This window comes from Cornus florida, unplaced genomic scaffold, assembly GCF_030987335.1.
Source record: "Cornus florida cultivar Cherokee Brave unplaced genomic scaffold, ASM3098733v1 CherokeeBrave_3.0.0_Hap2_Chr03, whole genome shotgun sequence".
Classification (NCBI taxonomy): Eukaryota; Viridiplantae; Streptophyta; class Magnoliopsida; order Cornales; family Cornaceae; genus Cornus; species Cornus florida.
Window position 1 is genome coordinate 17313902 of NW_026775573.1, and position 14205 is coordinate 17328106.

General features: G+C 36.5%; 2 protein-coding genes and 1 pseudogene across 4 annotated transcripts; 2 read left to right on the forward strand and 1 right to left on the reverse strand.

Moving 5' to 3' along the window:
- Nucleotides 1-700: 700 nt before the first annotated feature.
- Nucleotides 701-4157, reverse strand: LOC132299735 (eukaryotic translation initiation factor 3 subunit C-like; annotated as a pseudogene).
- A 154-nt stretch (nucleotides 4158-4311) lies between these two features.
- On the forward strand, nucleotides 4312-8492 carry LOC132299736 (uncharacterized). 3 transcript variants are annotated; one of them, XM_059796530.1, is made up of 4 exons: nucleotides 4312-4529; nucleotides 4620-4824; nucleotides 5928-6027; nucleotides 8038-8492. In XM_059796530.1, the coding sequence occupies exons 1-4, from the start codon at nucleotides 4312-4314 to the stop codon at nucleotides 8292-8294; spliced, it is 780 nt and encodes a 259-aa protein (XP_059652513.1). In that variant the 3' UTR covers nucleotides 8295-8492. The 3 variants fall into 3 exon arrangements, with proteins under 3 accessions (XP_059652513.1, XP_059652514.1, XP_059652515.1); XM_059796531.1 differs by having other exon boundaries at nucleotides 4623-4824; XM_059796532.1 differs by having other exon boundaries at nucleotides 6669-8173.
- Nucleotides 8493-10001: 1509 nt separating this feature from the next.
- Nucleotides 10002-13646, forward strand: LOC132299737 (probable serine/threonine-protein kinase PBL7). The gene is made up of 6 exons (XM_059796533.1): nucleotides 10002-10499; nucleotides 10605-10849; nucleotides 11909-12297; nucleotides 12592-12724; nucleotides 13007-13096; nucleotides 13192-13646. Exons 1-6 carry the CDS (start codon nucleotides 10211-10213, stop codon nucleotides 13348-13350), a joined length of 1305 nt encoding a protein of 434 aa, XP_059652516.1. The 5' UTR covers nucleotides 10002-10210; the 3' UTR covers nucleotides 13351-13646.
- Nucleotides 13647-14205: the final 559 nt, after the last annotated feature.

The window sequence follows — 14205 nt, forward strand, 5'->3', positions numbered from 1 at the left end:
AAAGGTCTTCATGTAATAATCTTCAGAGCAGGGGTTTTAGTGAGCTTTTCTTTTTAATCATCTCGATCCCAATTCCTATACGTTCTTTTCTTTTTCTTTTTCTTTTTTTTAACACTGTTTTAGGGCTGCAACACGAGTACTTCCCAGTTCATATACATTGTTTATCTAACAAGGGAACAAAAACATCAGGAGGAAACCAAAATCCCAGCAGTAACAATAGAAGTAATACTATTTTTCCAGAACAGATTTTAGAACAATGAATTCCAAAGGAAAAAGAATGCATATAAAAAATGGGAAAAAATCAAATGCTCCTAACATTGAAAATTTACTTGGTATAACCAAAGAAGTTTGCGGATAATTTTAAGTTTTAACCACAAAATTCTCGAAAATTATGGTTTTGCATGCCTGATAAAAACATATTTTTATATTCAGTATTCTTAGAAAGACGGATAAATTTTCTAAGTCAGACCCAGGACTTTGCTATAGTTCTTACTACATACAACCCAATCCGTACTGGATGTTTTGTATCAAATCCAATACCGTATCATCAATGACAGGCAATCTAATTTGGAACTAAAATTCAACCAAGATCATTAGTTCATTACCAGGCTGAATAAAATTAATCAACAATGGATGCATAAATTTGGAACACAAGTAGAGATGGTAGCTGGTTGAGTCCTACAAAAAGAAAACACTTGCCAAATCATATTATTAAGAAAAAAACTTGCCAAAAACGAATTCCAATAATTAAACTCCACTGATCAGAATTTCAAAACAAAGGTAAAATAGAAGTACTGCAAACAACACTAACAAAAATCTAGTTCACTACAGTCAAAAACAGCAAACCCTATTAATAGGACTGACATCCTTCTGCAATCCCCTTGTAAAACAAGTTTGATTAGTTCTCCCACATGCAGCCTCTGTTGCATGGTCCTGGCCATCCCTCTGCCTCAGGGGCAGGCTGTCCAATCCTCCACCACCACCGATCCTTGCCTCTGTTGGCCTCTCATTAGTACTTTCTGCCAGGATTATTGACAGTTTCTCTGTCAACTTGAAATCCAGAGCTTGCATCCCTGTGTGCTCAACATCATGGAAGACAATGCACCGGGTTGGCTGATCCCAACTAGCATGGAGCTCCTCTGTGATCATCATTTTGCTCACAATGCTGTGTGTCCGGACATCAGAAAGTTCAAACATCTTTGCAAGCTGATCCAAGCTCAAAGAATCATAGGATGACGACGAATGAGTGAAAAGATAGGTTCTTAGGGCCTCTTCCTTGATTCTGATCCTGACCACCTCAAGAACATTCTCTCGGTCCCTAAGAAGCCTCCAGACATCAAGGGACTTGATGACATCAAACGCTTTCTGGAAGTCTCCCTTGCTAAGAGCTCTGGTGGCCGCCGTTACATGGTCCCTTATGCTTTCAGGAGGACCAGTAAATGTTTGTCTCTCACTCGCCTCAAGTAAGCGACGGAAAGTCTTACTTATGACTTTGCGTTTGACATTGTGGCTGTTGGCTGCCATGTTGGGAACCTCCAGCAGCATTGCACATATTAGATGGACGGCCTCCAGAAGCTCAAGATTAATGTGCATATGGTATGGCATCTGCTGACTCCTTTCCACCCATTCCTGACAAAATGCAATCATATATTAACAGAAATTAACCTCTTGGAAAATTATACGAGGGAGAAGTTATATTAAAGCACAATAAATGAAAAAAAATAAGAAGATATATTAAAGCAATGTCTAGCAGAAGAGTTTCACAAAAAACTCAAATAATCAAGACAGAAAATACGTTTATCATAGTATTATATAACATATTAGAAGCTGAAGAACTTTCATGTTCCTAAAACAAAAGAAATACAAAGACCTAAACTTGTAGAAGACTCTTAATTAATAATGAACAATATGGAAATCCTTTTGTGGAAAATACTTGACGAAGACTCATGCATGACCAATAGTTAGCCCACAACTTAAATCATACTACTCCAAGTAGGTTGTCATTCCTGCATAGAATTGTGACAGATGCATGTAATTACAAGTTCTGCACAATTAGTTTTATTATGCAATATTAATACCTGTTCAGGAGTCCTCTCATGATATCGGCTTTGGGAGACACCTTGTGCAAGTAATTCCTTCACTCTACCACCTGAATATAGTTCAGAAAGGCAACCATGTCCTTCAGCAATTAGTCCCATCCTAAATGCACATAGACCAAGCTGCGCCATAGCCCTGTTAAAAAGTATCTGAGTCGAAATGTCCATATGCTGGATACTATCCTGCAAGTGACTCATTAACAACAGATCACGGGACTTTTAAAATTCATCGAGTAAAGCATGGTGGTATATTTGACACACTGTTCCTCGGGCTTTAGTTCGCTCATCTCCAAATATGGAGATGAGTGAAACTAGGATATTCTCCGGAAAAGCAGCTACCGTCTGTTCATCCAACTTCCTCATGGCATCATATACCTCTTGCGGTTTATAATAGATTTATTTCAACCCGCATTAGTGCTACCTTTGCAGCAGCCTTGTAATCCCCAACCTGTTCTAGATATTCCTGGAAATTCTGAGCAAGAACTGAAAACATAGGCTCATCCCTGAGCCTTTCCACATACTCACGAGAGTGTGGATCAATGCATTGCAAGCTCTTAAAGAACTCAGCATATATCCTTTCAAGGAAGGCCACCAAATTTCCCCATACTCGAATCGTCCCATTAAAGTCTGCTCCTTTTTGGCTTTCGTTCTCTTCAGGCTCCACCATGTCATCAACCACAATGTTGGGATACTGGACAAGGATGTCCAGTATAACAAGCATATTTTGCACGCACTTCTTCCACACGTTTAAAGGCATGTGATTAAGACCAAATTGGACAGAGACAACACTGAACAATATTTCAATCTTCTGAGCAGGGGTTTTAGCGAGCTTGGTCAGGAAGGAAAGCTGTTCAACCAGTTCAATACTTTCAGTTCTCTTCCTACCCCGTGCTGCCCCAATCTCTTTGAACTTCTTGTTAACTATCTCCCATGTAATATCAGCTGTGTTCATCGTGAATTGCTTGTCCGTGATCTTATCCTTTTTGTCAAAACTGTTTTGCATCGCATTGTTTTTCTGATCAACAGTAGAAGACATTTCCTCCAAGTAGACAACCCTCTGCTGCTTCTTCTGCCCCTTCTTCTTCTTCTTCTGCCTGCTGGAATCATCGCTAGCACTAGCATCCCCTGTAGGTATCTGTTTCCAGTGGCTGTAGTGGTAAATTCATCTGTTCCCCTGGCACTTACCTCTTCTTCACTATCACTCTCACCATCACCCTATTAACAGCAATGACAACAACTTTCTTAAAATTAATGAACATAAGATATATTCTTTGAGACCGTAAATAGTAGGTATAAAAGTTTCATCCATACATAAAATAACAAAATTGGGATTTGAAACTGAAGCTACAAACCTGAGTAAAAAACCGGGATGCCATAATTGCTATTGTCCTGTCTTAGTTTTATCCAAGAAATAAAAGTATAATAATCTGCACAAAAAGAAACAAAAAAACGAATAATTAAATATGTAAGAAAAAATTTAATGACATTGAAAATGAGATGCAACATTTTCAAAAAATGAAAACTCATCCAATACAATTATAAATATATTGAATGGAAATATTATCAATCAACATTCACATAAATGTGCTACTTTTCAAACTAATTAAACCACTAACCAATCTAAATCCCATCTAAACTCAACTTCCTATGTGTATTCTGACTCAATTAAGCTAATAGTAATATTTAATTGCAATTTTTCATAATTGTTTATATACTTTTTATTATACCAAAAATTAGTATAATGGTTTGAGTACTTCTATTATACCAAAAATTGGTATAATTTATGTACTTTTATTTCTTGCATATTTAATTGTTTTTTTGGGAGTTTTAGGGTTTCATTGAACCATGAGAATTAACCAATTAAGTGAAGTAATAAAATGAACATAGAATAGAGACCAAATTCACCAACAGTCCGGCCAATAGAGAGAGAGCTAGCTATGTAAGAGAGAAATTCATGAAATTAATTATACAATAAAAAGGGAATTAATAACTCAACCCGGAAAGAACAAGGGCACAGATGTCGTCTGGTACCGTACCACAAGTCTTGAGATGGGTCTTGTGAACCACCCTCACCACAGCACACACGCTCGTCACGCGCCACCCACAGCGCGTCTAAAATTCAACCGACCCGAAGTCGTCCTCTTCTATTCGCGTGTGAAACTCAGTAGCCCTAGCTTTACTGCTCAGCCTCTCTCTCTCTCTAACCCAAACCAACATGTTATTGGATTGTCGAATGGGCTGGGCTATGTGTAGTTTCAGTGTGGCCCTTTGTTTTTGTGCCTTTGCTTTTATAATTATTACTTCATTAATACAATTTACCTCCCAAAAAATAAAAAATTATAAAGCTCCTTTTCCCTTGGACGCGGAAAAGGAAACAATCGACGGAAATGGTTTTCCGAAGGTGAAAGAGGCAAATCTTTGCAATAGACGAAGGTAATCCAATTCTTGAGATTCAACTTTGTAAACCCAATTTTCTATATAAACCCTAGCTCTGAAATTTGGTGCTTTTTGATCTGATTGTAGTAGATTTTTGTTGAACAAACAAATGGGCGATATTGACGACGATAAGGTAAAGCCGAAGAGAATAGTCTTCGTGACAGTGGGTACTACTTGTTTTGATGCTTTGGTTAAAGCAGTGGATACTGAGAAAGTCAAAGAAACACTGTCTTCAAAAGGGTATACCCACCTTCTCATTCAAATGGGCCGTGGATCATATCTTCCTACAAAGGTACTTTGATGTTCAATTTATACCTTTTCCCTTTCATATATGTATGTGTGTGTATACTGTGTTAAATATGATTAAGTTTTGTAAGTGTCTGCTTTGTTTTTGAATTTGGCAAATTGTGAATTTTGATACAAGTTTCTATGAGGTGTCTGCTTTACTAATGTTTGGAAGCATAGAAATTCAGAGAGAAAATTCTACAAGAGCTAATTCTTCAATATACAAATAAATGGACTTGTATTCAACTCTAAAATTACCGATTGTCTCGAGATAATATAAGCACTTATTCACATTAAAAATGGAATGTTGTAAAACCATGAAACATTGTGAAACTTCTCAATACTTTGGCTGGTGTTTTGAATTCTTAAAACCTTTGGTCGTGTGCAAACTGGTCATACAAAGTTAAAACTTGTATGGAATAATGATTTTGTTTCACATTGATGTGGAATTTCAAGCTTGTGGATGCATTAATGTGGCAGGTGAAGATACCAAAGCATCAGAAGTTGTCCAATATTTGGCAGTTTTTTCTAGCGTAATTAATTAATGTATCAATTTAATGTTTTGGCCATTTTTTTCTGGCTTAAGGACATGAAGTTCTATACTATCATTCACAACATTTTTGCATAACTTAAAGTACTTGTTCAATCATACACTTGCCTCACAATGTCATGTCAGTATTCATTTTCACTTTTTCAATACTCCACAACTATATAGGGGCTTATTGTCAACTCTTGTTGTAACCAATGTTAATTAAAAGTTTTCTTGTTGCTCCTTCAATAGTTCTGATATTAATTATTACACTGTATACATTCTTATTATATCATCTATCTGTGTGTGTGCGTTTGCATTAGGCCGTGGCATTTATTGTTTATTTCCTAAAAGTATAACCATTTTAATGTTTCATTATGGATGTCTGAATAAACACTTGGAACTTTTCTGAAATTTTGTTTAATCATTTAAATTAGAACATATTTTATCGAAGAGATTGGACTTCATTTTATCGGAGATTTTCCAAATTAAATAAGGATGCTCTTTTCTTCTCCTATATTTCCTTTAAGTTCTTTCTCATGCTTAATCCATTTTTTTTCCCCACAAATATCTTTATGCAGTCCGACGGAGAAGATGGGTCTTTGGTTACAGACTACTTTTCTTTTTCATCAAGCATCGCCGACCATTTGAGATCAGCATCTCTTGTTATCAGTCATGCAGGTAAGGTCATGTAGTTTCTATTTATATTAATTTATTTTTATTTTTATTTTAATATAATATAATTTTTTTATTGTTGGTGGTGGTGGTGATGGGGTTGGGGGCTACCCTTAGGATTGGCTGGATTGAACCAATAAATTCTGTTATTCCACTACTGCCGCACTTTGTTGACACTTGTCAATTAAGATAGTCAATAAATTGGACTCAATTTGGGGAAAGGCTAGTCATTTTTAAGATTTAATACCAATCATCTGAAAAAATGCTACCTTTCGTAGACTGTAAAAAAATTTATTTAATTGCACTTTAAGCGGTTGTAAGTCGCTCAATGTCTCGATTTTTTAGAAAATTTCTCTGTGCTTGCTGATTTTCATAATAATTCCTATGTCTTCTTCTTAGGTTTTTTTTTTTTTGACTAGAAAGTTCACTCTAAGATACTTCAGTGCATGGACGTAATTTTGTAGAAAATTGAAATTGATAGATTATACCATAATTGCTAGATACATTTGCAATAGTATATCCCTACCTGCTACCTGTTTTCTTCTGCTCAATTAAGTTTTATATCAGTACACAGCGTGACTTATCCAAGCTATGATACAACTCATATTCCTTTCGTTTTCTACTTATGCGGTCTCTTCAACTGCCAGTCTGCTGTAATCAGCAACCCATTCTAGTGAATCTTTACCACTGGAATTTTATGAATCTCTCTTTGTTGATCGATCAAGGAAGATTAAAGTCCTGCTACAGCACAAGCCAATCATTCAGTGCATCGACCCTCGTTTTTGCACAAACTTCTTAGTACTCACACACTGATACATGTTTACAGTAATTGTTCTTCACCGTTAGTTCTTCACCTATTTATTCTATAATGTATCTGAATTTCCAGTATTTGTTTTTTGACAAATGATCATTGAAATTCTATAAAACCAGTGAAAATTTTGTCTATTTGGTTGCTTCTGGCTGCCACCCAACATATTTAACTGTTATTCTGCTATCATTTGACTGTTAATTGAATGCCATAATGTCATGCACTATTCAATATGGTGTGCTATTGTTTATGGTGTTTTAGTCATTGAGACGGTTACTAATATTTAGCATGAATATGACAGAACATGCACTGAGTAAGGTTTGACTCTGTTTAGTTTTTTCTTGATATACCATATTGGTCTTGAATTAATTGTTTACTGCACAAAGTTAGTTGTTCTTTTTGTGTAACATGCTTGGAGATTTACTTGGAGATGATTGATGCAAGTGTTGATATCCTACTTATGGTTGTTTCATACTTTAACCAAAAGAGAATTGAATTTCGCTAGCCATAAAATGCTAATCCCATCTCATTCTTACACCGCTATCACTGTAGGGTACATATGATATTTCTCTCCATTTTAGTTTTTCTTTGGGAAGTTTGTCCACATACGTTCAATTTTGTAACATGTTTTGAGATTTACTTGGAGATGATTGATGCAAGTGTTTATATCCTATTTTTGGTTGTTTTATACTGTAACCAAAAGAGAATTGAATTTTGCTAGCCATAAAATGCTAATCCCATCTCATTCTTACACTGCTTTCACTAGGATACATATGATATTTCCATTCATTTTAGTTTTTCTTTGGGAAGTTTGTCCACATACATTCAATTTAGTAGCTCAACTATGCTGTAAAATTTCTCTACTTAAACTAGTTTTCTGTAGTGTAATGCTTTCTAGTCCTGTGAGCATATTGTACCAAACTCCTACCATCAGATATCAGTTGAGCAGAATGAACTGTTGAACTTTTAAACCATTTCAATTCATTGGAGTTGGGTGGTACGATAAGTTGCTGACTTAGAGTGTGGATAGTATTATAGGAACACCACCGAAAAACAATGATAATTTCTACTTGTATCATGAATCGAGTCTGCATATATTTGTATATATGCAAGTACATTTAAGACTGATTTATGTTGATCCTGGTGGTGTCAAAGAAATGAGAAAAGAAAGGAGAGTGTCTGCATAATTGTATTTGAATGTGATGCAGGTTCAGGGAGCATATTCGAGACATTGCGGCTGGGTAAACCTTTAATTGTGGTGGTGAATGAGGATTTGATGGACAATCATCAAAGTGAGTTAGCAGAAGAATTAGCTGAGAGGAAGCATTTGTTTTGTGCACACCCTCAAACGCTCTTCCAGACCATTGCAGGTATGGATTTGGAGTCGCTCATTCCATACCCTCCGGGTGATGCCACACCAGTTGCTAAACTTATAAACAAGTTTCTAGGCTTCCCAGATGAGTGATGACATTGTAGAAACAAATACATTCCATTGAATTAATCGGAAGTGTACATGGGGAAGCTCTTCATACACCTCACAGGAAGGCATGATTTTTAAGGGTCTGTTTGCCACTTTAATCCCCTCCCATTACATCGCTCTTTTCATTTTTGGATGTTCCAAAATATATTATTTGAAAAGTTAAATGTAATCTTTTATTTTTTATTCTTTTATAGTATTTTCAATTGATCCTTTTTATATATTTAGCACAATACCATACAAATCAATATGGTAAATGAATGAATAAAACCAAACCTGTGGCTTAGTAGTAAATTTTTTTTTTTTCATTCCAAGCTAAATGTGAAAGGTTCAAGCTTCTCTAAAAGTAATTTGAAAATTGTTTGCCGGGAAAAATAAAGAAGTGAATTACACTTGCCGAAAATTTTGCTGGGATGACTCCAGATTCAACTACCAACCTTCAAGATGTGAGGTGAGAGTTTTGCTACTGGACTTTCTCTTTATAAATCTTATCCACTTCAGGAGGCACCAAGACACAATTTTGATTTTATTTTCTGATGATAGCTCTCTTTTTTAGAACCAAAAAAAAAAAAAAATCATTGATTAATTTAGAATTCTTGATAAATTTTTTTTTTTTAAATGCATATATATATTTAAAGCCTAGTTCGTATACCCACAATGTTGTTCATTAACTGAAATATGTAGTTGTAATAGCTCAATCATAGAGCAAGAAACTGAAGGATGAGACTCAGGAGTTGAATAAAAAAACACTACCAAGTTTTTGTCTTTTATGTTAGCAAGGTCAATATTTAGGCTACTTCCCCTGAAAATCAGGTGGTAGCCATTGACTTTAATAGCCATTAGTTATGAAACATTGAAACTTCATACTTTAGCATGTGCATTCCCATATAGCAATCTTACCCTTTTCCATGTGAAAGCTTGTTTATTTATTTCAACAACTAATTATGAGTATGACTAAAGAGCAGTTCAGGTGAACTCAGGCTCTTGTCATATCTAATTATGAGTATGACTAAAGAGCAGTTCAGGTGAACTCAGGCTCTTGTCATATCATTTTTTTTTAAATTCACGCACTCACTTTGTCCTCTATAAGGATTGAATTCTCAACCTTTTATTTTTGAAGGTAAGAAAATACCATTAAAGTAGAGTATTTGGTCGCAGTACCATTTCATTAATTATTTCGCTCCAACTACCCAGTGCTTCATTTTTCATCTTTATTTTTCCAGGAATGATATAAGCCAATACAAATCAGTCATACTTGATGTTATAATATATATATATATTTTCAATCATTTTATTAAGTCAGTTTTGACTTCTGAAGTCACATGGTTTCCGTTTTTTCTTTTATGATCCAAAAGCAACTATGGACTACAGAATTGGGGAAGGAGAAGGGTAGACTCCACCCACCCATTAAATTCCTAATTTTAGATGAAGACTGAATTCAATTTCAGATGCACAATTTCCAAGACAATTTTTAACTAAATTAACAAACATCTCTGCTTAAAATGACAAAATTTTTGGGCCTGCAAATTAATTTTTTGCTAATTATATGTTTACAGATGATTTGGTGCAAATGCTTCCAATTTCTCATGATAGCAAGACAGAGACTACACCATATATGATACAACAGAAGAGACAAATAAGTACAGATGACCTTTTTATAATTCACGAGAGAGAGAGAGAGAGAGAGAGAGAGAGAGAGAGAGAGAGTCATTTGGCCAAATATACAGGCAATATATCCTCCTAGGAAGAAAAATAGAGCCTCCCATCATGTGACCTGACAAGCAATATAACCTCCAAGATAGAAAAACACAACCTCCATAATCCAAATTGGATCTTAAACCCTCTCTCTCTCTCTCTCACACACACACACACACAGAGTCCTCAGTTCATTGCTCTTTGTGCTCATGGAAACTAACACCACTGCTGCTCCTGCAAGGCCACCTGGTCTTGCTGCAGAAAACCATACACACAACCACCACCATCATCCTCATATTCTCCCTTCCTCTTCCATTCTCACAATCATCTTACCCACCACCATAACCATCTTACTCCTCTCAGTTTTTTTAATCATTCTAACGCTGCGACGTCAAAAATCCGCGAAAAACAACAGCAGTCCCAAAACCAACATCATCATCAACAACAGAAACTGCACGTTCATTGCTCATAGCACCATAAACGTTACTGCTAGCCCAGGTAATTACTCTTGCACATTCAATAATTGGGGTGACATATATATGTGTGTGTGTTTAACTCGATTATTTGCAAAAAATCTGATACGGGTATCGAAAAATGTGGCAGATGTGAAGGGTGGGTGTCTATATGGAGGGAATTCGAGTCGTTTTCCTTCAGCTAAATACAGAGGAGTTCAAGTATTCACTATCAGAGAGCTTGAATTGGCCACAGATAAGTTTAGTGAAGCAAGTGTGATTGGAAATGGAGGATGTCGAGTGGTTTATAGAGGAGTCCTTAGAGATGGGACTGTGGCAGCTATTAAGATGTTGCGCAGGGACGGAAAGCAAAGAGAGCGTGCATTTAGGACAGAGGTTAGTGATCTTTTTTCTTTTGGCAAGAAACTCATACACTGATTTGTTCCTACCGGACTTTGAACCCTCATCTTTCACTTTGGGAAGTAAAGGTGATACCACTCGGCTACAGCCCATGGTGGTAGAGGTTAGCGAGTTTGCTTATTAGTTTTTGTTTCTTTTGTTGTCTCCTTAAATTGTATCTTTGTGGTTATTTTGATTTCAATTTGATTCTCCTAGACGGTGTATGGAAGTTTGTGATGTTCATTTGATTTTACACATACAAAAATAGTTGTATAATAATGTAGAGATTCTCTCTATTCATTTTACCAAGTACTTAGTTAAGCAGCCACGCTAGATGACAGAAAAAGAAACAGGCTTTCTCATGTAATATTTATATCAAGAGAATTGATCTCCATTTGGCTGTAAATTTTGTGCTTCTATGTGTGTGTGTGTGTGTGTGGGAGAGAGAGATCATTACTGCAAGTCCTCTAGTTTTTACTTTTTCTAACCTCATTTAACAGTTAACTGGTGTTGACACATTCACAAACAAGCCCCACTTTTGAGATCTTTTAACATTTTAATTATGCCTGGAATCTTTACTTAAGCAATTTCTCTCTCTAGTTTTAAGTCCTCTACATTTTCTTTTCTTCCAATCACATTTAACAAGGAACTTAGTGTAGCTTCTTTTGGAAATCTTCTAACCCCACTTTAAATTACTATTAAAAGATATCTCCCAATAGTATTGACTTAAGCTCTCTCTCTCTCTCTCTCTCACACGCGCACACACACACACACGCTCCTAGGGGGCCCACTGGTGAGGTGATCTCCACCGTTGCGCAAAGCACTGGAGAGGATTCCATTTTTACGAATAGTCCCTTCCTTTTTTGGCACATTTTAACCCCTCTTCAAGTAACCACTTAAAAACTTTCTGGAATTTTGACTTCAAGCAATCTGTCTCTCTCTCTCACACACACACACATTTTTTTCTGTCTTCTCTGCATTCTTATCTAAATGCATTAATGAATCCTATTCAATCTTGCACATGGGTGTGTGACAAAGCCTTTTTTTGGGAGGCAGGTGGACTTACTGAGCAATTTACACTCTCCCAACATAGTGGAGCTTCTTGGCTACTGCGCAGACCAGCACCACAGGCTCCTAGTACTTGAATTCATGCCCAATGGAACTCTCCAACACCTCCTCCACCCTTCCAACAACCAACCCCGGCTGCTGCTCAATTGGGGAACCCGATTGAGCATTGCTCTTGATTGTGCCAGAGCTCTCGAGTCTCTCCATGACCACGCAGATCCACACGTCTTCCACGGTGATTTCAAATGCAGTAACATTCTCTTAGATCAAAATTTCAGAGCCAAGTTGTCAGATTTCCGATTGGCCAGAACAGGATCGGACAAGATCCATGGTCAGGCTTTGGTGCGCGCATCATGGACCACCGGATATTTAGCACCCGAGTGAGTACTGCTTCTTCATCTGTCATGCATATCTCCTTTTCATTTCCGTACCCCACAATTATGTAACTTAACACAATCACGCACATATCTAAGCAGGGCTAAGGTCCCCCATAAGTCAGGCTGTCATTTTCTCTAGCTTTTTCAGAAGTGACCATGCTTCCATATTAAATCTCTCTCTGTGGATGAATAATTTTCCTAACGAAATTAAATAAATGATTTTATTAGCTAATCATGAAGTAAAAAACAACTGCATAACCTGACTAATTTAATTTTTGAAATGTTCTCGCAATGTAGGTATGTTTCAACCGGTAAGCTTACTACAAAATCAGATGTGTACAGCTATGGTGTTGTTCTTCTAGAACTGCTAACAGGCCGTGTACCAGTTGATACCAAGCGACCTCCTGGAGAACATGTACTCGTCTCTTGGGTCAGTAAAAGACATCCATCACTTTTTCTCCAAGCATACTAGAAATTTAATAATGTAATAGATCCAACACATCACAATAATTGTTTAGTGTCCACTAAAAACGCCAATATTTTTCTACTACAAAATTAGTGTCCAATTGAGCCTAAACCATTGAGTATCATATTATAGCGAATCAGTGATTAAGACTTGTTGCTTAATGACTATCTAAACAGCATCATATTTCCTCGGCAATGAGACAAATTTCAGGAGATGCTGAACTCGTGTTTGTTCTATAATTTTCAGGCTCTTCCAAGGTTAACCAACAGAGAAAAGTTATTGGAAATGGTTGACCCTGCACTACAGGGACAGTATTCAAAAAAGGATCTAATCCAGGTCAGTTTGGCTGGCTATCATCATTGTCGTTGATGTCATTGAAAACTGTGATTCAAAGTAACGACATTTTTCTCTTCTTTGCATCGGTTTTACAGATAGCTGCTATTGCAGCCATGTGTGTGCAACCAGAAGCAGATTACCGTCCTCTAATTACAGATATTGCGCAGTCCTTGGTCCCTCTGGTGAAGAACCTCTCTCCTAAATCTCTTTCCAATTCATTGAGGTTTAATCAAAGAGTAAGTCCAAGGTCTTAGGCAATGCTTGGAAACTGCAGTTTGAGCTGTTCAAAATCTGAACAAATCTATGGACCAGCTGGTTCATCCTATGACAACTCATTGTTCATCCTATGGAGGTCCTAAAACATTAGTATCAGAGTGTACAAAATTAAAGAGCAGCAAAATATACTAGGAATTGTAGGCAAGCGTGAAATATCGTGTACTCCAAATACTAAAAAATTAGAAGGTGGTTAATAAATGTTTTGCTACTTGTGATGGTTGTGATTTTATTATTGTTTCTTCCAAAGTTTAAAATGTATATATGCTTAATTGGATTACAAAGAAAATTCTAAACTGAGATAGTCTATGTAGCAGTGTTTGGACAATTACTTGGTTAATAACGACATTAATTTGGATGCTCATATACTTAATAATTGAACCATTGCCAAAAAGTAAAGCCATTAGAACAATGATGGTTTCAGAAAATCCTATACTTGTCACATACATGAAATGAAGTAAATTCATTTTCAAAGGTATTAAAAAGAAAATAGCCATATTCTAATTGATGAGCAACCACTAGAGGACGGATAAATTCAGCGAAGCAAGTGTGATAGGAAATGGAGTGATAGAGTCGTCCTTAGACATCGAGATGGGACTGTGGCAGCTATTAAGATGTTGCGCAAGGAAGGAAAGCAAAGAGAGCTCATACACAGAATTGTCCGGGATTCGAATTCTTACTTTTCATTTTGGGAGACAGAGGAGATATCATTGAATCATAACTCTTTGGTTATTTTGATATAGGAAATTTGCACTCACACCTTTGAGGTTTGGGTCAACACCACTCGGCGGCCGATCAACGCACTAGTTTACATTGACACCCTTAAGGTTTCAAAA

What these genes read in the sequence shown, in the direction of transcription:
- LOC132299736 (XM_059796530.1), top strand. Translation starts at nt 4,312, where the DNA reads ATGTTATTGGATTGTCGAATGGGCTGGGCTATGTGTAGTTTCAGTGTG. An exon ending in AATCTTTGCAATAGACGAAG is followed by an intron (nt 4,530 to 4,619) that starts GTAATCCAATTC and finishes ATCTGATTGTAG; the next exon opens with TAGATTTTTGTTGAACAAAC. An exon ending in TCTTGTTATCAGTCATGCAG is followed by an intron (nt 6,028 to 8,037) that starts GTAAGGTCATGT and finishes AATGTGATGCAG; the next exon opens with GTTCAGGGAGCATATTCGAG.
- LOC132299737 (XM_059796533.1), top strand. Translation starts at nt 10,211, where the DNA reads ATGGAAACTAACACCACTGCTGCTCCTGCAAGGCCACCTGGTCTTGCT. An exon ending in AAACGTTACTGCTAGCCCAG is followed by an intron (nt 10,500 to 10,604) that starts GTAATTACTCTT and finishes AAAATGTGGCAG; the next exon opens with ATGTGAAGGGTGGGTGTCTA. An exon ending in CAAAAAAGGATCTAATCCAG is followed by an intron (nt 13,097 to 13,191) that starts GTCAGTTTGGCT and finishes TCGGTTTTACAG; the next exon opens with ATAGCTGCTATTGCAGCCAT.